Source organism: Pinus tabuliformis, chromosome 6 (assembly GCF_031772625.1).
Source record: "Pinus tabuliformis cultivar Carrire ecotype Pingquan chromosome 6, CPIR1, whole genome shotgun sequence".
Taxonomy (NCBI): Eukaryota; Viridiplantae; Streptophyta; class Pinopsida; order Pinales; family Pinaceae; genus Pinus; species Pinus tabuliformis.
In genome coordinates, this window is record NC_142292.1 from 575,286,423 (window position 1) to 575,309,618 (window position 23,196).

A 23,196-nucleotide genomic window follows, 5' to 3' on the forward strand; every position below is an offset into this window, starting at 1 on the left:
TAGACTCCCCCCTCCAATACTCTCCAAGGTAGATTATGCAAACTCCAGATTCCAGGCGCGACGACAAGTGAAATGATGATCATTCTTGTAGATGAAAAACATCTGTGCGCATTGTGAACCCGTTTAAACTAAAAATCAGAGTGCTTGCCGAGTTGAGATCTAAAAATTGCAGGAATCACGTTTAATCTCAAAGTCGCAAGTTAAACTTGTTAGATAATCAGAAAGGAAAAAAGATTCTCTTATATTGATATTTACTTGTGATATTCTTGTAGTCTTATTCTCTTCTCTTTATGTTCTTTTATCTTTGTTTCATCAAGCAATCATAAAAAACAAAACATGAAGATCAGCGATGCCAGATGTAAGCACTTAGCCAGGACTAAAACCCCTCTCTAGGGGAAAACCCAGTCAAACTCTTCCACTAATCAAATTGAGATAGACCAAGACCTTATACTTGACCAAAAGACCTTCCTCCTCCACCAAGTGGGCTTTCTAATGCGATTCAACAAACTTCAATAGTCTCTTCTAGTCCAATAGCTATAGAGCAACAACAATCCAAAATTTCGGCCCAACTACTCCAAAATTTCATCCTAACAACTCTAGAATTTTGGCCTAGCTACAATATTGCAATTCCAACCCTTTCAACAACCCAATAACTTCGCATGTGTGAGATGAAGAGAGAGAAAATTCGACTTCTTATGCTTGAGAAAGCTTTCCTTTTCCTTCGCTAGGGTTTCCTTCCTCTTCCTTGAATTTCACACCCTTTTTTGCCTCCAACAACTGTAGATCGAACTTGTTGTGAATATGCTCCAAATATGGTCGAGTTGCCACCTTTATATAGTGAATCTGTGAGGTCAAATTCCCTTGATGAGGCAGACTTCATGGAGGAGACCTAAAAGAGCTATTTTACATTAAAATAAATTTCTTTCTTGATAGATGAAGCCCAAGAAGGGCCTTTTACATGATGACAAGGACTAGGACTTTTGACATATACCCTAGAAAAGCCTACAATGGAGGCTTTGAACTAAGAACCATTGACCCAAGCATGAAACCCATGTTTTAATAAGTCAATTTCTTTTATAATAAAATTTCTTTTACTTTCTTTTGACAAATACATTACATCATGATTCAAATACAATTATGACGACCGAGACTAGTTACATTTTTCAACACTCCCTCTTAACTAGGGAAGTATTCATAATTACATATATACGAAGGTACATGGAAGATCTCAAAGTGATATACTCTATGAAGACTCACAACACACGCAATGCTAAAGATTAGATACCTGACCTGGGTACTCTAATCGAGTGGAACTAAGGTGTACTCAAGCTTTAGCCATTTTAGGTACCATCAGGCTTTTAAGCTCTAACACCAACCCAAGGATCTGGGTGCATATCTAAGGTTGGAGCTTCATGACCAATGCCACCCTCCCTACTTCAGGATCTAGACATCAACACATAGGCCACAAGATGTCCTCCCAAACATCTTGTTGCCACAAGATGCTTCATCTCTCCTTATCAACTAAATTAGAAATATATCTACCACTGCAAGCATGCTTCAATCGCTCAATCTTTTTACGGAGATATCCTGCACAATCGCAACGCCAATCAGTGATAAACCTTTAAATATATGCAAGTAAATACAAACATTCAGGCGCGACGACAAGTGAAATGATGATCATTCTTGTAGATGAAAAACATCTGTGCGCATTGTGAACCCGTTTAACCTAAAAATCAGAGTGCTTGCCGAGTTGAGATCTAAAAATTGCAGGAATCACGTTTAATCTCAAAGTCGCAAGTTAAACTTGTTAGATAATCAGAAAGGAAAAAAGATTCTCTTATATTGATATTTACTTGTGATATTCTTGTAGTCTTATTCTCTTCTCTTTATGTTCTTTTATCTTTGTTTCATCAAGCAATCATAAAAAACAAAACATGAAGATCAGCGACGCCAGATGTAAGCACTTAGCCAGGGCTAAAACCCCTCTCTAGGGGAAAACCCAGTTAAACTCTTCCACTAATCAAATTGAGATAGACCAAGACCTTATACTTGACCAAAAGACCTTCCTCCTCCACCAAGTGGGCTTTCTAACGCGATTCAACAAACTTCAATAGTCTCTTCTAGTCCAATAGCTATAGAGAAACAACAATCCAAGATTTCGGCCCAACTACTCCAAAATTTCATCCTAACAACTCTAGAATTTTGGCCTAGCTACAATATTGCAATTCCAACCCTTTCAACAACCCAATAACTTCGCATGTGTGAGATGAAGAGAGAGAAAATTCGACTTATGCTTGAGAAAGCTTTCTTTTTCCTTCGCTAGGGTTTCCTTCCTCTTCCTTGAATTTCACACCCTTTTTTGCCTCCAACAACTGTAGATCGAACTTGTTGTGAATATGCTCCAAATATGGTCGAGTTGCCACCTTTATATAGTGAATCTGTGAGGTCAAATTCCCTTGATGAGGCCGACTTCATGGAGGAGACCTAAAAGAGCTATTTTACATTAAAATAAATTTCTTTCTTGATAGATGAAGCCCAAGAAGGGCCTTTTACATGATGACAAGGACTAGGATTTTTGACATATACCCTAGAAGCCTACAATGGAGGCTTTGAACTAAGAACCATTGACCCAAGCATGAAACCCATGTTTTAATAAGTCAATTTCTTTTATAATAAAATTTCTTTTACTTTCTTTTGACAAATACATTACATCATGATTCAAATACAATTATGAAGACCGAGACTAGTTACATTTTTCAACACTCCCTCTTAACTAGGGAAGTATTCATAATTACATATATACGAAGGTACATGGAAGATCTCAAAGTGATATACTCTATGAAGACTCACAACACACGCAATGCTAAAGATTAGATACCTGACCTGGGTACTCTAATCGAGTGGAACTTAGGTGTACTCAAGCTTTAGCCATTTTAGGTACCATCAGGCTTTTAAGCTCTAACACCAACCCAAGGATCTGGGTGCATATCTAAGGTTGGAGCTTCATGACCAATGCCACCCTCCCTACTTCAGGATCTAGACATCAACACATAGGCCACAAGATGTCCTCCCAAACATCTTGTTGCCACAAGATGCTTCATCTCTCCTTATCAACTAAATTAGAAATATATCTACCACTGCAAGCATGCTTCAATCGCTCAATCTTTTTACGGAGATATCCTGCACAATCGCAACGCCAATCAGTGATAAACCTTTAAATATATGCAAGTAAACACAAACATTCAGGGTCCTCAATTATTTTGATGCTGTTTATATCATCATCAAGTTATCTAGATATAACTTTGTCAAAAGCTTTCTTCTCTCATTTCTTTAGTAGCACCAAATACACCCTCAGAACTTCACAAGTATTTTGTTTACAAATCCATCTGTAGTGCTTTCATTCATTCCTCGGTTTCTTTCTTTCTTCAAGGCATTTGCTATGACTGTGATATTATGCCCTCCCTCTCAACTTAGGGAGATCAACAACTATCTTCTTTTATAACATTGAAGAAACTTCAACCTTTCAAGGCTTCATTCTTTCTCATGGCATCAAGGTCATCTTGATCATCATCATTCTTATAGCTTCCTTCATCATGCTCATCATTATTATCATCTTCAATTATGAACATTTTCAACATCTTGAAGATAATGTACCTGCAAAACTTTAATAGCAAGTACAATCAAATACAAATATATAGAAGCATGAAGTTAACTATATCAAAATCATATTATTACAATGGGATCATCAAAACATTCTAATTTTAGACATCAAATACCTAAACCTAGTTACGTTAACAATGGTCACATTTATTATATTCTAAACTTCAACAACTTGCTAGGGTTTTGTCATAAACCCTAGACTCCATATTTTGAGACACAAAGCCTTCGATATTAGCAAATCAAATAAAAATCCAATAATAGTACTATACATCTAAGGTTTTAACAATATACTTTTAGAATTACATGTCAGACTCTACTAGGGTTTGTTGCAAACCCTATATTTTATCATGAAAGCTAAATCATATCAATAATTGAAAACTTTACAAGCCCTAGATTTCACAAACTAAAACCCGAGTACCAACAATTAAGTTAGCATGCTCGCATATACATATTTAGGATGCACTAGCATTTCACATCAATATCTACTAGATAAACCCAAGATCAATACATTGAACAATTTTGACTAGGCTAGGGTTTCGATTATATGAATATATACCTAGGGTTTCATTCCTAGGATATTACTTTAGTTATTAGAAGGGTTTGTTCATAAACCCTAATTCACCAAACCCTAAAAATCAAGGGTTTCATTATATAATATAGACATTAACAACAAACCCTAAGGGACTAAGGTTTTTACCACGATATTATCAAAACCCAAACTTCAAAAGAATAGGATTTCTAGACTTTATCAACAACCCTAAGTAGACTAGGGTTTCATTATTAACATTGTCATACCCTTAGCTTTGAAAGGCTAGGGTTTTATAGTGAACCCTAAGGGTTAGGGTTTCACAAGAATGGTCAACTAACAAGAGACAATATAACAAGGGTAGATTCAATCTAATGATTAATCACCCTAACAAGAATCTTTGTAATTCAAAACCCTAGACATAAAGATGTTAGTTATCATAAGAAGAAGAATGATCATACCTTTTGCATGACGAGAGCCTTGTAACAAAACTTGTAGTCTAAGACATACCTTGCAGGACTTAAGTTCTTGAATGGCTTCCTTTGCAACAGGATTTCTTTCATGTTTCAAGTCTTTTGTTTGAAGTCTCCTCCATAAGCTTTGTGCATTTTGCAAGCTTTCCTGACCAAGGAAAATATAAGGGAAAGGTTATTAGTATACAATACAAATAAATCTCGATGTGAGAAGGAAATGAAACATAAAAGAGGAAACAAGGAACAAGATAATTATCTTTTGGTAAAATGGTGAAGGCTCCCTCTTAATTTAATCTTTCTGATTATTCCTACAACTTATCAAAACAATTCAAAAATTTCTAAAAGGATATATTAGATCTACAAACTCCAAAGATCAAAACATAAAAGAAAACATTGCAAAACTTAAAGTAGAAGGATATGCAAGGGATAATATCCCTAAGAGTCTCTAGAAAATAGATCTTTGACTTCAACTTCTTTTGTCTTGTTCTTCTTGGGTGGAGCTTCATCAACAACATTTGCACGTTCTCTTTCTATCTTCTTGTTTCTTGGATTTTTAGGATATTGGCTTTTGTAGTTTCCCATCTTATGACAATTGTAGCATTCGATCTTTGATAGATCAACCTTTTTTTCTTTGTTACCTTCTTCTTGTGATGAACAAAGCATTAAAAGTGTTGTCCTTTTCGTCCTCCTTGTTACTTACTAATGATAAGTGAGCTTCTTCTTGAATATATGCATTCCACATTTTTTTCAAAGGTTGGAGTATCTTTCCAATTGCTAATTCCTGATGCAAAATAACTCCAAGACTTTGATAGACCTAGTAGTGTAGCAATCACGAGTTCTTTCTCAGGTATAACTTCATCAATCGCTTGGAGTTCATCTCTTATTCTAGAGATCCTTAAAAAGTATGATGAACGATATCATCTTTTGTCATCTTTATTGTTTTTAGTTCATTCTTGAGACTAGCTATCTGATCAATATTCTTAATGGTGAACAACTTGGAGAGGGCTTCATACATTTCTTGAGCAAAATCTATGTTGGATATGTATGGGTTTAGATTGTATTTTACTCCATGTACTGTCAAATTCATGGCCAAGATTTCAGCTTCTCCGAATTTCTCCTTTCTTGCATCATCTGTAGGTTTCTTGACTTTTCCTTGAACAAGATCCAAAACTTTATGCTTAGCGAGAATAAGATCTATCCTCTTTTTCCATGCCATGTAGTTGAAGCCTCCTTCTAGCTTGTTTTCAAACTTTATTGTCATCTCGCCTTTTCTTGATATAATAGTAGACCTTTCTCTTATATGATTATTTCTTTTGACCATTTCAGTAGATCTTCAAGCTTCCTTTCTCTTCCTTCTTCACCTTAGCTCTGATACCATGTTAGAAAATCAGAAAGGCAGAAAGATTCTTTTATATTGATAATTGCTTGTGATATTCTTGTACTCTTATTATCTTCCCTTTATGTTCTTCTTTTATCTTTGTTTGATCAAGCAATCATCAAAAACAAAACATGAAGATCAACGACACCAGATGTAGGCATTTAGCTCGGGCTAAAACCTCTCTTTAAGGGAAAACTTAGTCAAACTCTTCCACTAATGAAATTGAGATAAACCAAGACCTTAGTCTTGAGCAAAAAACCTTCCTCTTCCACCAAGTCAACCTTCCAATATGATTCAACAAACTCCAGTAGTTTCTTCTGTCCAACAGCTACAACCCAACAACAATCCAGAATTTCGGCCCAACAACTCCAGAATTTTGGCCCAGCTATAGTACTGCAATTTCGGCCCTTCCGGCAACCCACCAACTTGGCATGTGTGAGACATAGAGAGAGAATTCGACTTCTTATGGTTGACAAAGACATGCTTCTCCTTCACTATGGTTTCCTTCCTCTTCCTTGAATTTCACACATTTTTCTGCCTCCAACAACTGCTTGTGAATGTGCTCCAAATGGGGTCGAGTTGTTGCATTTATATAGTGAATTTGTGAGGTCAAATTCCCTTGCTGAGGCCGACTTGTCCTTATTGAGGCCAACTTGGTGGAGGAAACTTAAAATACCTGTTTTACATTAAAATAAATTTCTTTCTTGATAGATGAAGCCCAAGAAGGGTCTTTGACTCTTTTACATGATGACAAGGACTAGGGCTATTGACATAAATCCCAAAAGCCTACAATGGAGGCTTTGACCTAAGAACCATTGACCCAAGCATGCTTTAATGAAACCCATGCTTTAATAAGTCAATTTCTTTTATAATAAAGTCTCTTTCTTTCTTTTGACAAATACATTACATCATGATTCAAATACAATTATGAAGACCGACACTAGTTACATTTTTCAACAAAACTTGTGTTGACCACTAGTCAAACTTGGTCAACGCTAGTTTGACTCACCCATATTTGAATCTGATCGTTTGTTGGCTGAGCTGACTTGGACTAGCGAGTGCTTGTTGAGTCTGCTAACACTGATTTCAACTTCCTTAAGATTTCAACACTCTATTGAAACAACTTATAACATCGTTGCCTAGAGATTTCTCATACACACTATGGATATGCTTCATCTATGCTAGTATATTTAATGCTGGTCTTATTTTCTTTTGGCAATCTTGGTTCCCAGATTGAGTACTTCTAAATTTAGATTTTGTGTAATGCAGAGGTCCAGAGACAGTTCGATGCCATGAATTATAGTTGCGGTTTAAACAATATTACTAGTGATCTCGTCTAGGCTTATTTTGTAGGGCAGAGAATAACTTGGTCTTTGTGATTATCTGCTTCTGCTTATCTGGCTTTTCTCAGATTCTCTATGAGGTCCACTCACCTTTATGTACATGGCCTTGGTGCGTATGGTCTCTAGGCTTGATGTTGGTTTGTCTTCTTGGAGTTTGTCCTTTTAATTATATAAAAGAGTAAGCTATATAAGGATCCAAAGGGCTGCAGAATTAAATGTTGATTTGTTGTTACTTCAAGGTTTTTACAAGGATTCAGAGTGATACCTAGAAATTCACTTATAGGATTGGAGTCTATAGTGTTGAGTGGTATAGGATATGATATTGTGGTGGAAACATATTTTCAGCTCATTTTACATTTTGGATATTTACTATACAAACCTATATGAACTGTGTCCAGGCATGGTCATACGTGCATATGGATAGTTGCAATGTTCCATGGGGACATGTCCCCCAGGGTAGCGGGCGTGCTCCCCACGTTTCCCGTGCTCTTCTGGGATGGGGGAATGCCTGGGAAACATTTTCCCATGTCTCCCTTTTGTGGAACATGGGAAATGTTTCTCGAACGTGGGGATGCATTTCCCCAAAAGGGGTGTGTGTGGGCATCCACGCTTAAAAGGGGATGCTTGTGGGCATTCCCCTTCAAAATGGGGGGCTCCGGGGCATCTCTCCTCTCAAATTTTTAACATTACCATTAATTGTTTCAGGGTGTTTGAGATGGATTTTTTTTTATTTTTTTTTGTTTTTATTTTTTAATTTTATTGTTGGTTGTAAAATGCAACTCAAAATACAACAGACTTAACAGTTTTCAGGATTCCAGGAATGGGGTAATTGCAGCGTTTCCATTGGATTCTATCCTATATGATGGAACTAGCATTTAATCGAGAGCACCAAGCCCTCTATGTACCTCGATGTTGAACTCCTCTGTCATGGCCCTTGTAAAAATGTACCCATCACTCAGACAAAATCTCTAGTTGACATGTTAAGCTTTTCTTTTTATTTTAATGCATAGAGGGTGATATTGAATCTTGGTAATGAGAATCCCAATATGGGCATTGATTTTGATGATATGTTGGTATTTGTTGTAGCATGAATTTTTTAGGACTATAGAGGCCATCTAGAGCCTCTTTGTTGATGTATTTTTTTCTTTTTCAAAGATGGATTGCACTTGGTGCTATTTTGGTTATATTCACCCTTGATATATATGTATATATATGAGAATTTTTCATATTTGTGTATAATGACTTGGATTCATATGGATGTACATGAATATTTATGTATTTTTTGGTCTTTTTTTTTGGTTCCCGGTTTTGGGGTCAATGAGTTTGATGACCAGTCCGGTTTTGATGACATTGATTCATTGTTTATTATTCATTTTCAGTTTTAACTTTTGAGTCCTGAGTCTAGATATTGATGACCTCAGACCGAGTATCTGACCCATCACTCTACTATTTTGAGTTTGAGTAATTTCAATTTACTATTCCAGTCTTCAAACTTTAGTCTCTACTATTTTGCTTAGTTCTGTACAGATTTTAGAATAACAAATGATGAATTATAATCATTGTATACAATATTTTACTATTTCTATTTCATCGAATCATATATGATGTATGAATCAATATATTTTATTATTGAATTTAAATTTGAATCGTATTTACATACATACCCCAAATTTCCCTAAAATTTGTGTATGCTCCCACACATGCCCTCCTGTGTGACTCCCCGTTCCTGTGTCCCCTTGTCCTGGAAACTTGGTGGAACATTGGATAGATGTGAGCCATTGAGGAGCAAGTTCATGTATTATACTTTTCCATTGCATCCTGCACCATAATAAAGAAATATACACAGAAATGAGTTTGGATGTCTGTGTGGTTGGCAAGCACTGTTTCTGGAAACTTTACAGAAAAAAATATGGGAGTGCATTATTCTGGATTGATGTGGTTGAGACTGCACTGTTTGCCTAAGCTTTTTCATGGCTCTTATAGTTTTATATTATTGTCAATGCAAGGAAATTTATATCAGTGGAAACAATCTGGCAGTTGGTTTGACCTCATGAGAAACTAATGGATAGATTTTTTTATTGCATAGGACAAATGGTAATACTGTTAAGGATATGATGCTTTGATTTTTATTACTCAGGGCGTCAATATTTTGAAGGCACACGGGCAAAGTTCAAAAGATAGTTATCTATTGAATGGGTATGCTTTAAATACTGGTCGTGCAGCTCAAGGAATGCCTACAAGAGTGGCACCGGCAAAAATTGCATGTTTGGATTTCAATCTTCAGAGGACTAAATTGCAGATGGGAGTGCAGGTTCTTGTGAGTGATCCAAGGGAGCTTGATAAAATTCGTGAAAGGTAGTAGACATAAACTAACTAATATATAACTTTTTTTGCTCCACTTGCATGTGAAGCCACTCATACAGCTAGACCTTTAACTTCTGCAAAATATTATATGCAAATATTTGTGAATGATATTAGAAAGGTGTGAAATATCATGGTTTTCAATGGCAATGCTTTGATTAGCCTTGCTTTTGGGGAGCTAGGGTATAAATTGGTTGTTTTCAGACCAGAGTGCTATGCATGGATTTCAATGGTGCAACCTTAGCCTGGTTTAGATGTTTGCAGATCAGTAGGCCACATTCTACACCTGTTGAGATAGGCTCTTTATGGTTATTATTGACATACCATAGTGAACATTTTTTTACAGAGAATCGGATATAACAAAGGAACGTATTGAGAAGCTCTTGAAAGCTGGTGCAAATGTCATATTGACAACAAAAGGAATAGATGACATGGCTCTTAAGGTGCATTTTTCTGTTGTGTACGTTTATAGTGTTTGCAATAAAGAAATTTGAAACTATCACTAATATCTGGATCAGTGAGCTAATTCATTTTTCTGACTATCCATGTGCAGTACTTTGTAGAAGCTGGGGCTATTGCTGTTCGCCGTGTACGCAAGGAAGACTTGCGTCATGTAGCCAAGGCAACTGGTGCTACTCAGGTACGGTTATTGCACAATGGTGCCAGTAGGGACAAGGGAAAGTGATGTTAAAAGTATTCTGAAAAGTGTTGGAAAGGTAACTAGTTTCGGTCTTCATAACTGTCTTTGTACTCGTGTCATTATGTATATCTTTTGTAATAAGCAAAAGAAGAAGAAGAAATATTATTTTCAAGCATGGGTTTCATGCTTCTTTTTGGTCAACTAGGCTAAGCATATTCTTCATGCTTTTAGGGTTTGTCATGTCATAAGAATAAGTGTCATGAGTCAAGAGAGTCAATATTAATTGTATAAGACCCATTTGGGCAAATTGTAACATGTAAAAGAATTTATTTTTGAGTCTAGAAAGTCAAGGAGACCTCCAAGACCAAGTCGGCTCAAGTCAAGATCAAGTCGGCCTAAGAAAAGGAATATTTGACCTATTGTGAAGACTATATAAAGAAAGAAAGGTTCGATTCATTTGGAGAGAAAGTAAGTTCGATCTGCACCAAGAACGTAAGTAAAAACAAGAGTGAGGGCAAGGAAACGAGAAGAGAATCCAAGTGAAGAAGTAGAAGTCTGAAATCTGATCTAATTTAGCTCACATGTGCGAGGGTTTGTCATGTCATAAGAATAATTGTCATGAGTCCTGTAACAAGTGGCTGAGACTTTGACTTGTACTGTTTGGAAGGACTTTGACTCTAGTTGACCTTGGTGGACTTGGACTCTTTTGGAGGATATATTTTGTGAGGGTTGACTTGGTGCTTGGAGGAGGTTTGACTTTAGTCTTTGGGTCTTGAAGGTTTCATTTTGATATGATTCTATAAGAAGAGGATTGTTCGGGGTTTCCCCAAGTTGTGGGGTTTTGCCCTGGTGTGGAGCTTGTATCTTGCGTTCTTTGTGTTTTGTGATCTTCATGTTTTGATAATTGCTTCATGAAGAAGAAAAATAAAAATTAATAAAATGCCAACAACTATCACAAGTAATTATCATGAAAGGAAAATTAATTCTAATCTACAAACTCTTTGATTTTCCAACAAAAAGTAGCTAAAATATAAGGTCTGGTCAATATTTTTTGGTCAATAATTTCATGGATGGGTATTGACCTTTGATTACTTTATATATGTTTTCATTTTTCTGTACTTGAGGCATTATATTGAATGCCTACAACACTTGTTTTCCCCTCTAAGTTGTAGGGTGAAATGTATTTGAATAATTTGAGGGCCCTAGTTTTTTCAGACACTGAAATAATTCCCAAGTAGCTGCTTGGTTGCAACTAGTGGTTTATTTTCAAGGGTTGCCCATGTTACTTGTACTTGTACCAATGTCTATGGTGTTGCAATTAGTTTCTAACTGGTGTGAATTAGACAATAATTGTTGTGGCAGTGGTAGTTGTTGAAAAGTGTAATTAGGTTCGGTCTTCATAATGACATGTGTAATTGTGATTTTGCAAAGAAGGAAGAGGATTTTTGCTGCAGAAAGAATCCAGAGAAATTACAGTCCTCTTAGGCAGCTGAGTTGGATGTAGGACAAGTCTAAGAGGAAGCCGAGGCAAGCTAGAAGGAGTCCCTATACAAAGAAGGCCTAATTCTAGAAGGCCGAAACTAGTGAAGATCTGAAGTAGAAGGTAGCCAAAGTTGAAGGGAAGTTGAGAAGAAGGAAGAAGCAGAATGTTAACTATCATTGACTAAAGTTCTCATCAAGGAGGCTTTGTGTCTTGGTCTTGGAGTGGCAAATAGGTCAAGGGTCTTGGTCTTGGTATTCGTCAATTGAAGTCTCTATAAGAAGAAGAATTTGTTCGGGCTTTCCTCTCAAGAAGGAGTGGTTTTGGCCCTGGTTGATATCCTATATTCCGTGTCTCTTGTCTCTTTATGGTTTATGCATTGGTCGCTGTTTGATGAAAAAGAACACTAATAATCTAAGTAAAGGAAGATCCTAATCTAAGAAAGTAAAAAGCATTCACAAGTAGTTACTAATAGAAGACAAATCACTTGATTTCAATGCCCTAGATTTCTCAACATGGTATTAGAGCTAAGGTGACTAAGTCAAGGAAGGGCATCTTATCAAGGGACACTCAAGGATCAAATCTGAAGGAAGACATCAAAGCGAAGATAATCTTGAAGTCAAGATCTACAAAGAAAGCATCAAAAATCCTAGATTCCTACCATTGAAGACATCATCAAGAAGTCTTTGTTCTTCATCAACAAGACTTCACTACAAAAGGGATCTCCCTCTTTGTGAGATCAAGGATCATTATTGAAGAAAACTACCTTCATCATGGAGAAATTTTCTATTCTTTATATCATTATCAACATCAAGGAAGTAGAAAGGAGAAGGAGCATCCTATCAAGTAAGTATATTTATGTCCACATTTGAATATGTCAAAATGTCTTTTTGCAAGGAAAGTAACAAATTGGTTGGGGCTTCAAACTATATTGCATGGAAGAAAATGACAGATGCAAATCTCATTGAAAACGAGGTTATGGAACATGTTAAAGGATCTATCACTAAACCAAGAGAGGAAGATGCTCAAGCTCTTGCCAAGTATATGAAGGGGGAGTTAGGGCTCAAAGGATTCTCATAGAATCCATCAAGGATCCCCTCATCCCATATGTATCTAAACTTGAAACTTCAAAAGAAATCTATGACAAACTGGTAAAGTTGTATTCCGTAAGCACTACTGGAGAAGTCATCTCATTAAGGTAAGAACTCTACAAGATGATGTCAAGAGAAGAAATAATAACCTCATACTTTATGAGGATATCTAAAATCTGGGATCAACTACAAGATCTGGGAGAAGTCATGTTTGATAGAGAAATGACTACAATTGTACTAAATGCACTACTGGAGGAGTGGGGTAACTTTACTTCAAGTATTTATGGGAAGAAAGAAGCTACTCCATTCCAAGATCTATGGTCACTGTGCAAGATTGAAGAATCTAGACTAAAGGCCAAATTTGATGTGGGAGCAGGTGAGCAAAATCAAGCTTATGCTACAATGACAAGGAGAAAGGGTGGAAAGTTTGGTTCTTGGAAAAAGAAAAGGGACATGGCTAAGATTCAATGCTATGGGTGTCAAGAATATGGACACTACAAAAGAGATTGTCCTAAGACCAAGAAGGACAATAACAAAAGAGGAAGAGAAGAAGCCCATATCACCAAAGAAGTAGAGGAAGTTGAAAAGAAGAAGTCCAAGAAAGAGGAAGTAAGAGATCTCTATTACTGAGATAGTCTTCCTCACATAAGATCTTTTCAAGTTCCTAAGTCTTCTGTTGAAATATATGACTATTATGATTCACTAAGAAAATGATGGGATGCATCAAGGCATCATAAAAGCATTAAAAGCAAGAGCTCGTGACATCAACATAGAAAAGGCATGAAAGATGGTTGAAGTATGGCAGTCAACTATGGAAGGATATAGCTCTTGGAAACCTCATTTGTAACATAGGTGGCACTTATGGAAGAGAAGGAAAAAGGTCATCTAGTACAAGGCTCATCATACATCTATCAAAAGGAAACATTTGCTGGATGGGGATACTCTAGATCCTTAAGATTCTTTGATGGAATCTTCATTGAAAGGTTCACCGATCAAGAGAGGAAGCAAGTGTTTCATCAAGAATTCCAAACTTGTGGATTTCATGGGATGATGGTATGACATAAAAGGTGAAGTAAATCAAGGGATTGAAGCTCTTTCAATCAAGGATGCTTTGTAGGAAGTCTGGATGACCCAAAGGAAAATGAGGTATGTATGCTTACATTCGATATTGTAGAATCATCTCATATGGTTGCAGGTAACAAGGATCAATGCTCTATCTTGAGAGCATAATCAAAAGGAAGGATCTCCTCCCTCGAAGGGATGCAAGAATGCATGGGTCACACATTCATTAGATGAAATCAACATAATATGTCCTCATATGTAAATATGTAATATGAGGTGGTTGACATTAATTGGAGGAATTCTGATTGGAAATTCCTAGGAATGAAATGTATGAAGAAAGGAAGGAAGAGATTGTGGGATATGCAACCATGGAAAAAGGCAATCAACATCCAAAGACCAAGAGATCTGATTAGGATATTTCCAAGAAAGATATGTAGACTTTGATGAAGTTTGAAAAGGAAAGAGACCCTTGACAATATATATATATATCTTTGGGAGACGTGTCGATATGTATGGAGGATGTTGATGCAAACTAGAAGATGTCATGATGAAAGACCATCACAAAGGTAATTTTGATTAAATGTTCATTTCTTATTTTTGAACAAATATTTGGATGGGCTTATGCAGGGTTGCCAAGGGAAGAGCTATGGATATCTTCCACCACCAATGCCCATGTAGTAGGATGAAAGATCCTTAAGGAAATATGGCATGAAGAAGGCAACATGGCATGAAGGAAGCCAAATATAGGCTGACGAATCACTTTCTGATGATGACATGACGGACTCATGGATGAAAGTGATGGTTGGTCTATGTCCTATGAAAAAGTCCCAAAACATGAACACTCATGAATAACGAAAAGAAGTTAATGACATCGTGAGGAGTTTTTCACGCAGGTGATTGCCCCATCATCTCCATTTGAGGAGTTGCTGTAGGTCCCTAATTAAGAGGGAGCTTGGAAACAAGTTCTCTTGGAAGAAATTTGGCAACAAAAGTTCCTAAGCCAGGAGGGAGCTTAGGTACATTTCTTCTGTAAGAATGAGTACATTCCTTTATTGGAATATATACGTCCTCCCTAATTAAGATGGAGAGATAGACACATCATTCTTGTCTTCGCTTTGGAAGACATAATGGAGGATTGGGTGAACATCTGACATCCGATGCTCTTTGAGGATGTGTTAGGGCATCCAAGATAAGAGTGGTAGTAGAGGACCAATATTCTTTGAGGACTCGAAATCCAAGATAAGAATAGTCTTGGTGGAACACACCCTAAGAACCCGGGTGGGGTATGTTTTGAGAGAGACAATGATGAGGGTGTCTATACATCATTGGTCTCGCCAACATTGTGCTCAGATCTCGTGGAGAGATAGAGCTATTAGTCAAGGCCTTGCTATGTGACAATGTTGGTTGATATGATGCTAAACAGATGGGTTACCAATCCGACTCTTCTTATGAGAAATTCTTCAGATTGAGAATGACCAAGTACCATTATGAATACCTCCCTAGTTAAGAGGGAGTGTTGAAAAGTGTAACTAGGTTTGGTCTTCATAATGACACGTGTAATTGTGATTTTATGTAATTGATGAAAAGAAGAAAAATAAAATTATTATTGTAATGCTTGTCTCATGGGTTTCATGAGCAAGGAATTTTATTTTTAGTGATGGCTCCCATTGTGAGCCTTTAGGATTTGTCATCTAGTCATAAAAGTCAATTTGAGTCTATGTCATGTATGAAAGACCCTTCTTGGGCATGCTACATTTTGTATGAGTCATTAGAGAAGTGTAAATAGCGCTCCAAGACAAGCACACGCATCTCCCTTCAAGTCGGGTTCAAAAGGAATAATAATATCCCTCCAAAGGACATGTTGGCTTATCTCCAAGTCATGTCGGCTCATCTCCAAGTCATGTCGGCTTATTATCATGGCAAATAACTATAAATAGGCCACTCGGCCTCATTTCAGAGCAAGGATTTTTGGTCAAGTTCTGAAGTTAGTAAGTGGTGCGAAGATCAGTGAAAGGGTCAAGAAAGACAGTCCTATAGCCAATGAAGTGAAGCAAAGGGAGAGCGAGGTCTGTGGTATTATTTGGATCTGTTTTGGGACACGTGCGAAGAAGGAAGAGGATTTTTGCTGCAGAAAGAACCAAGAGGAATTACAGTCCTCTTAGGCAGCCGAGTTGGAAGTAGGACAAGTCTAAGAGGAAGTCGAGGCAACCTAGAAGGAGTCCCTATGCAACGAAGGCCTAATTCTAGAAAGTCGAAATTGGTGAAGATCTGAAGCAAAAGGTAGCCGAAGTTGAAGGGAAGCCGAGAAGAAGGAAGAAGCAGAAGGTTGACTATCGTTGACTAAGGATCTCATCAAGGAGGCTTTGTGTCTTGGTCTTGTAGTGGCAAATAGGTCAAGGGTCTTGGTCTTGGTATTTGTCAATTGAAGTCTCTATAAGAAGAATAATTTGTTCGGGTTTTCCTCTCAAGGAGAGGTTTTGGCTCTGGCTGATAGACTATATTCTGTCTCTTCTCTCTTTATGGTTTATGCATTGGTAGCTCTTTGATGAAAAGGAACACTAATAATCTAAGTAAAGGAAGATCTTAATCTAAGAAAGTAAAAAGTATTCACAAGTAGTTACTAGTAGAAGAGAAATCATGTGATCTCGATGCCCTAGATTTCTCAACAGTTGCAAGATGCCTATATTTATATTTATGGTTTGTATTTCATCGCACAGTTGGCATTTTATCTCTGTTTTGTACCCATTATGCATGATAGGTTGTTCCGCTGTACAATGTTTTTATTTTTTTATTTTTTATTTTCATTTGGTAAATTGGTTTGGATGGTTTGTATTTCATCGCACAGTTGGCATTTTATCTCTGTTTTGTACCCCATTATGCATGATAGCTTGTTCCGCTGTACAATGTTTTTTTTTAATTGGTTTGGTGGGTGGGCGGGGTGGCAGGGTGTGGGGAGGCTTGGGTTGCATAGCAATGAGGAAGCCCTACTCTCCTACCATTTAAGGTTGAAGAAAGGAAACTTTGGATAGAGCCTTGGTTGCTTGATTAAATTTGAAGAATAGTTTGATGTATAACTTGGAATCTCCTTGCTCTAGTATCTGTTTGGAGTTCGTCTATTTGTCACTTTAATGTGTGTTCACATCTCCAAAATAGTATCAAACAGGTTGGTCAGTCAATGAAGGTTAAGGGAGGAGGTCAAGATGACCTTAGGTCTGACGGCTCTGTAATCTAAGAATCTCTGTTGGCTTCTTGTTACTTCGATTTGTTGGGGCAGCATGAAAGTATGAGGTGATTGGACAACATCTGTGATGTGTTGACTGCAAAAACTGGGATATTTCATATTTGGCTAAGTATCTCTCTGATGAAGAAGGCTAGGTATCTTTGGTCACAGTACTGAAAGAAATTAGAGAGGCTGTTGCTTGAGTCTACTGTCTCCGTCTCCTGTATGTGAACATTTGAACCCAAGAGTTAAGGGTTTGTTGCTGTGTCTCACTTTCCTGTTTAAACAGAGTTTTCTGTGATCTTGTCTTTCTTGTAGTTTTTTGATGTTTTGAGGTCTGTAGCCTTCGAATGAAGCTTGCAAGAAATTCCATTTGATCAATTAGTTTTTTAATCTGTGATGTCCAGTGTGGGAATTGCTGCAAGGCTATGCTGGCGGGAGTTTAAATTGATCTCTGTTTGCTGTTATAGCATCTATTGGCCTTTACTTGTTTCTTCTTGTTGTTTTTATCAGTCTTTTGTTGTGTATTGTTGGACGATCCACCTTTAGAGAGGATATGCAAGGTTGGAAAGACTTGGGGATATGGTCGTGTGTGGGTTGGTCGTGGTATCTTGTTATGGGTTGAGTGGTGAGGTTTTATTTTTTAAATAATATAATTTGGTTGTGTTGTGGGGGGTGCGGGGGGGAGGGTGGGGGGTGGTGGTCTGGTATTTGAAGTTAATGTTCATAAATAGATAACGTTTTGCTTGCAAAGCAATTGATTTAAACTAAAGCACTAGGCATTACTATTTAAGTATATATGATGTAGGGTAATGAATTGCTATCATCATAATCTGCCTTGTGATAATTAATCAGAGGGATTTACTTACCATCTTTGTACAGTGTTACAGTTTATTCTTACATTTAGTATATTATTTTCTGGAAGATGCTTCTAGGTAATGCATGCTGTTTTTACTCATTCGCGAGTTTTTTCTCCACTTTTGGATTCGCTTTGTAGGTTCTTACATTTGCTGATATGGAAGGGGGTGAAACATTTGATCCATCATTCCTTGGTTATGCGGATGAGGTTGTAGAGGAACGCATTGCTGATGATGATGCCATTTTGATCAAAGGAGCTAAGAGTTCAAGAGCAGTAAGTAAAGTTGGTTCTGCTCTTAAGCATTGCAGTTGTAATTCTGCACTGGAAAGAGTTGTTATCTGCTTGGTGCTTGCCTTCTCTCTGGTTTTGTGTGAGAGATTTTAAAAGTAGTTCCAACTATATTTAATCAGGTTGGTTCAGAATTGCCTTGAGATCATTTGTTTTGTGTGATGAATCAGGTTTCCATAATATTAAGAGGTGCTAATGATTACATGTTGGATGAGATGGAACGGTCTATGCACGATGCCTTGTCCATTGTGAAAAGGACATTGGAGTCTAACATGGTATACAAGCTTTTATATAGAGTTCTATTTTGGTTTGCTTGGATTTTTGCCTTATTAATTGGCTTGTTATTATATTAATGTGTGGTTTCTTTTTCTTCTTTTGCCTACAAGCTCATCATTTAGGTGGTATCCTTGTTTTCTTGGCAGGTAGTTGCTGGTGGTGGTGCTGTTGAAGCAGCTTTATCAGTCTACTTGGAGAACTTGGCAACCACTTTAGGTTCTAGGGAACAACTTGCTATTGCGGAGTTTGCAGAATCTCTTTTGATCATACCAAAGGTGAGGGCATAATTCCTGAATCTGCTGAATGTTTTTTCAGTTTGGCAACCTTTTTGGTTCAGAGTCTTAATCCTGTTTTTAGTTGTATGGATCTTTATTTTGTTTGTGGAATGCAGGTTCTTGCTGTAAATGCTGCAAAAGATGCTACAGAGCTAGTTGCTAAACTGCGTGCTTACCATCACAGTGCTCAGACAAAGGCTGACAGAAAACATCTCTCGAAGTATGAAGAAAGCCATAATTTGTTTGTCTTAATTATTGTTTTTGTGTTTGCAAGGAAAACTTCTGCTTGTTTAGGTTCCTGGTAACTTTCAAAACTAGTAATGAATTAATGGGCAGGATAACCTTTTATACATCCCTTTTTCTTTTTACATTTAGATTTTTCTCCCAAGATGGCAATGCTATGTTCATTCATAATGAGAGCCAGAACATCGAAGTGTTGAAACCCAAAATCCCTTGAACATAATTACTTTTAAAACTCTGAAAACATTGTTTAGCTGTAGAAATGCATAAAAATGCAAACGAGTTCTATTGAAACCTATGATGGAAAAGTAGAGAGAATAATTGAATGTAATCTAGTGTTTTGAAATTTGGCAATTGTTTTAGCCTATTGCATGAATGATTGTGCATTGCGTTATTACTTTCTTCTAAAACTATCATTGATATATTTTTGTAGCATGGGACTTGATCTTGCAAAAGGAACTGTCAAATGATTGTGCATTGCGTTATTACTTTATTCTAAAACTATCTTTGATATATTTTTGTAGCATGGGACTTGATCTTGCAAAAGGAACTGTCAGGAACAATCTCGAAGCAGGTGTCCTCGAACCAGCCATGAGTAAAGTGAAAATTATACAGGTGTGACTTATAAGACAAAATTTCAGGGCTTGTGTGTTTCTTTGCTTGTTCATATTTATAACGTTTTTTTCTTTTCTTTAATAACTTTCTAACTTTTCTTTAACAGTTTGCGACTGAGGCTGCTATAACAATTATGCGAATTGATGACATGATAAAGCTTTACAAGGAGGACCAAAATGAAGAGGACTAGAGATGTGAGGAATGGAAGTAGTTCCATATCCAGAATTAAGTAGCTACAACTCGGTGAGGAATTCAATTTAGTAAATTGAGGCTGGATTATGTGAGATATCAAAGCTGAGTTTATTTCGCAAATTGCCCTCCTAATATTTATAGCATTTCAAGCATATGTAATGCTTTCAAGTTATGATTTGCAACCGACACCACATGAGCTCTCTTGTGGGTTTTTCTTTTGAATATATACTGTTTAGTGCAGCACTGCCTGCATTGATAGTTTTGTTTCTTTTCTGAGCTAGTTTGGTCAAAAGCTCCTTATCAAAGGTATTTGAAATTGATGGTAGGAATTATTTGGCATTTGTCTTCATATTTCTACCATGTTGTGTATGCTTTGTTTCTTTTCAATTATTGCAATTCCAAACCACACTGAGGAAGATTTTTGTTGCCACCAACAATGCACGTTGGTCTTGGGAGATATTTTGTTGTAGAATTTTGGCATCTATAGATAATCTTGGTTTCTTTTGGCAGCAAGTTTTTGTCAGCCCTTCGAATTTGCGAGTGGTATTTTTTGGGGCTTGCCTTGACAAATTTCGCTGCATCTGGAAAGATTTATTTATATTGGTGTTTTTCTATGCTTCATACCATTAAAACGATGTTGGACTCGTTGCAGATTACTCTCTTGATTAATTTTAGTTATCAGTCTTCAAATTGTAGTATTGGCAATATCATGCAGTCCTATGCATTGTTCATTTCGTAAGGCACATTAAAAACACTATTGTAAGTATCAGTTTCTGTTATGGTGTCTTCGTTCAACAGGATAAGGATTTCGTTATGCGCTATTGACATAAATGTGCTTGATTTTTGAAATTGAGACATACCATTTAAGATCAGTGCCTTAATACAGGACTCACCAAAACTTCAACATTATTTCCGTGTTCGGATAGTATTAGTGTGTCTAGGTGATTAGTTTTGGTTGCAGTTTCTGGTATTGATTTTAACAGACATCTACGAATTTACACTGCACCTCAGTCACTTTAAAACATTCACGTTTCTAAAACATGACCATGTGTTAGTGGTATCATTGTATTATGTCATTTTGAGTTTACATACAAGATATTTTGACAACTCCACAAGTGAAAAAATTGCAATTGGGTTCAAAATTAAAAACTGCTGATTCTGTTTTAAACTTTTGTTAACAATAAATGATATGATGTTCTGGAAAATACCGCAAGAGGTAGAGTAATAGAGAGGGTCAAGTATGATGATAACACTGAAATCAAGTGTCCAAAATCGATATGGTTGTGCCCGTTGGGAATCTCGTCATGCAGGATGTGTAACTGTTAAACCTGAACAGAATTTTTAAATCACCGCTTGAAATTGTTTTGTTCATCTCCTGTTTAATGCTTAAAAAGATTTGCTCCACTGCATTCCTTGAGGTGCTGTTGGACACCACATATTTCTATGTGAACAGACATAAAATGAAATAGTTGGGAACATTTTTTGGTCTGTTACGTTCGTAGATAACTAATTTGTGACCTTACTAATGAGAACAGGAATTTATTGATACATTTGGATGTGTAATTAAAGGGGAGATTACGGAGGTTCACTTGTAATTTATTAAAAAGTTTACTGAGATTTTTAAATAGATGGCTCAAATTACGACTCTTTCAGCTATGTAGGAGTTATACTATGATTCTCTATGAAGGATTGGTCGTTTGTTCACTATATGTAGGAGTTATACTATGATTCTCTATGAAGGATCGGTGGTTTGTTCACTATATGAAGTTTTAAACATATGTAAGGATAAAATAATGATTGAGTCAGTCGTGAAAGGGGACTACCATGATCTCCATGCCAGGGACTATCACAACCGCAACGTCATCTCCTTGGCGGTAGTGTTGCAGGAGAAAAATACTGTTTTCCAGAGAAAAACATTGACAGAAATAATGATGTTTCTTTCTGCATGTCTCTTAGTACCTGCCTCTTATCACAAAGATAATTGATAGTAAAATAATTCTCTGGTGGAAGATAATTGATAGCAAAATAATTCTCGAGAATAATTACAAGATACTCTAAGATAATTGATAGTAAAATAATTCTCGAGAATAATTACAAGATACTCTAATATGGAGGTATTATATTAAGAAAATTGGAATATAAATTAGTCATTTTCTTTTATAGAGTTGACATATTTTGATTTTGAAATGAGTTATGGTTTTTGGGTAAAAGGAGAAGGAAAATATTAAATTAAAAATGTGAAAAAGGAGAAGGAAAATATTAAATTAAAAATGTGAATGGTAAAATATATAAAAAAGTGAATAATAGAAAATAAAATATATATTAAAAAATGATGTATAAAAATGCTATTAGGAAAATTTTAAAATATGAATTAATTTTTATCTAGATAATATTAATGGATATAAAAAGATGAAAGTATGCTTATATCTGAATTCTAATATCTTGAATTGAGAAAATAAAAAATAACACAAAACTAAGAACTAATTCATATAAAAAAATAAAAATAAAGTATTATAAAAATATAAAATAAAAATATGCAAAATAAAGTATCATATTAAATATGTAGAAATATGGAAATAAATATTGAACAATAGTAACATACACGTACTTGTATAATAAATAGTAACATACAAGTACTTGCATAAGAAGAAAAGTTAAATATACAAATAAAATTTTAAATCAATATTTAAAAGCCAGTACTTGTATAAGAAATAGTAACATACAAGTACTTGTATAAGAAGAGAAGTTAAATATAGAAATAAAATTGTAAATCAAAATTTAAAAGTTTTAAAATAAAATATGCACCATAAAATTAATTAAAAAAACAAACAAAACAAATTACACATCAATATTTTATAATATTTTATTTAATACTACTTGTATAATAATAAAATCAATAAAATCATTTAAATATTTAATTATCTTAAAGTGGTCAATAATAAAAACATTTGATTTTAATTTGTTTTTGAGAATTAGTTTAAGGTGTCAAGTACTATCGGTATTCAATACTGTACATTTGATTTTTTTTTTTTTTTTAAAACTAGTTAATGTATTTATCTTAATGTGTTGAGCGCTATCTATGTGTTAAGTATTAAATAATGTACAATAATAAAAACATTTGATTTTTAATTTATTTTTGAGATTTAGTTTAATGTCAGTATTAAATAATGTACAATAATAAAAACATTTGATTTTTAATTTATTTTTGAGATTTAGT

The 23,196-nt window shown here is 35.8% G+C and overlaps 1 protein-coding gene across 1 annotated transcript in view; it reads left to right on the forward strand.

The window, feature by feature from the left end:
- The window catches only part of TCP-1 (T-complex protein 1 alpha subunit), an 82,389-nt gene extending 62,004 nt beyond the window's left edge, over positions 1-20,385 (forward strand). Inside the window, exons 9-17 of the mRNA XM_089419239.1 lie at positions 9,518-9,735; positions 10,088-10,184; positions 10,295-10,381; positions 18,232-18,366; positions 18,552-18,656; positions 18,804-18,932; positions 19,049-19,152; positions 19,697-19,787; positions 19,894-20,385. Of these exons, the coding sequence (XP_089275365.1) occupies positions 9,518-9,735; positions 10,088-10,184; positions 10,295-10,381; positions 18,232-18,366; positions 18,552-18,656; positions 18,804-18,932; positions 19,049-19,152; positions 19,697-19,787; positions 19,894-19,977 (1,050 nt within the window). The 3' untranslated portion in view covers positions 19,978-20,385. The remainder of the gene's footprint in view (positions 1-9,517; positions 9,736-10,087; positions 10,185-10,294; positions 10,382-18,231; positions 18,367-18,551; positions 18,657-18,803; positions 18,933-19,048; positions 19,153-19,696; positions 19,788-19,893) is intronic.
- The last annotated feature ends 2,811 nt before the right edge of the window (positions 20,386-23,196 follow it).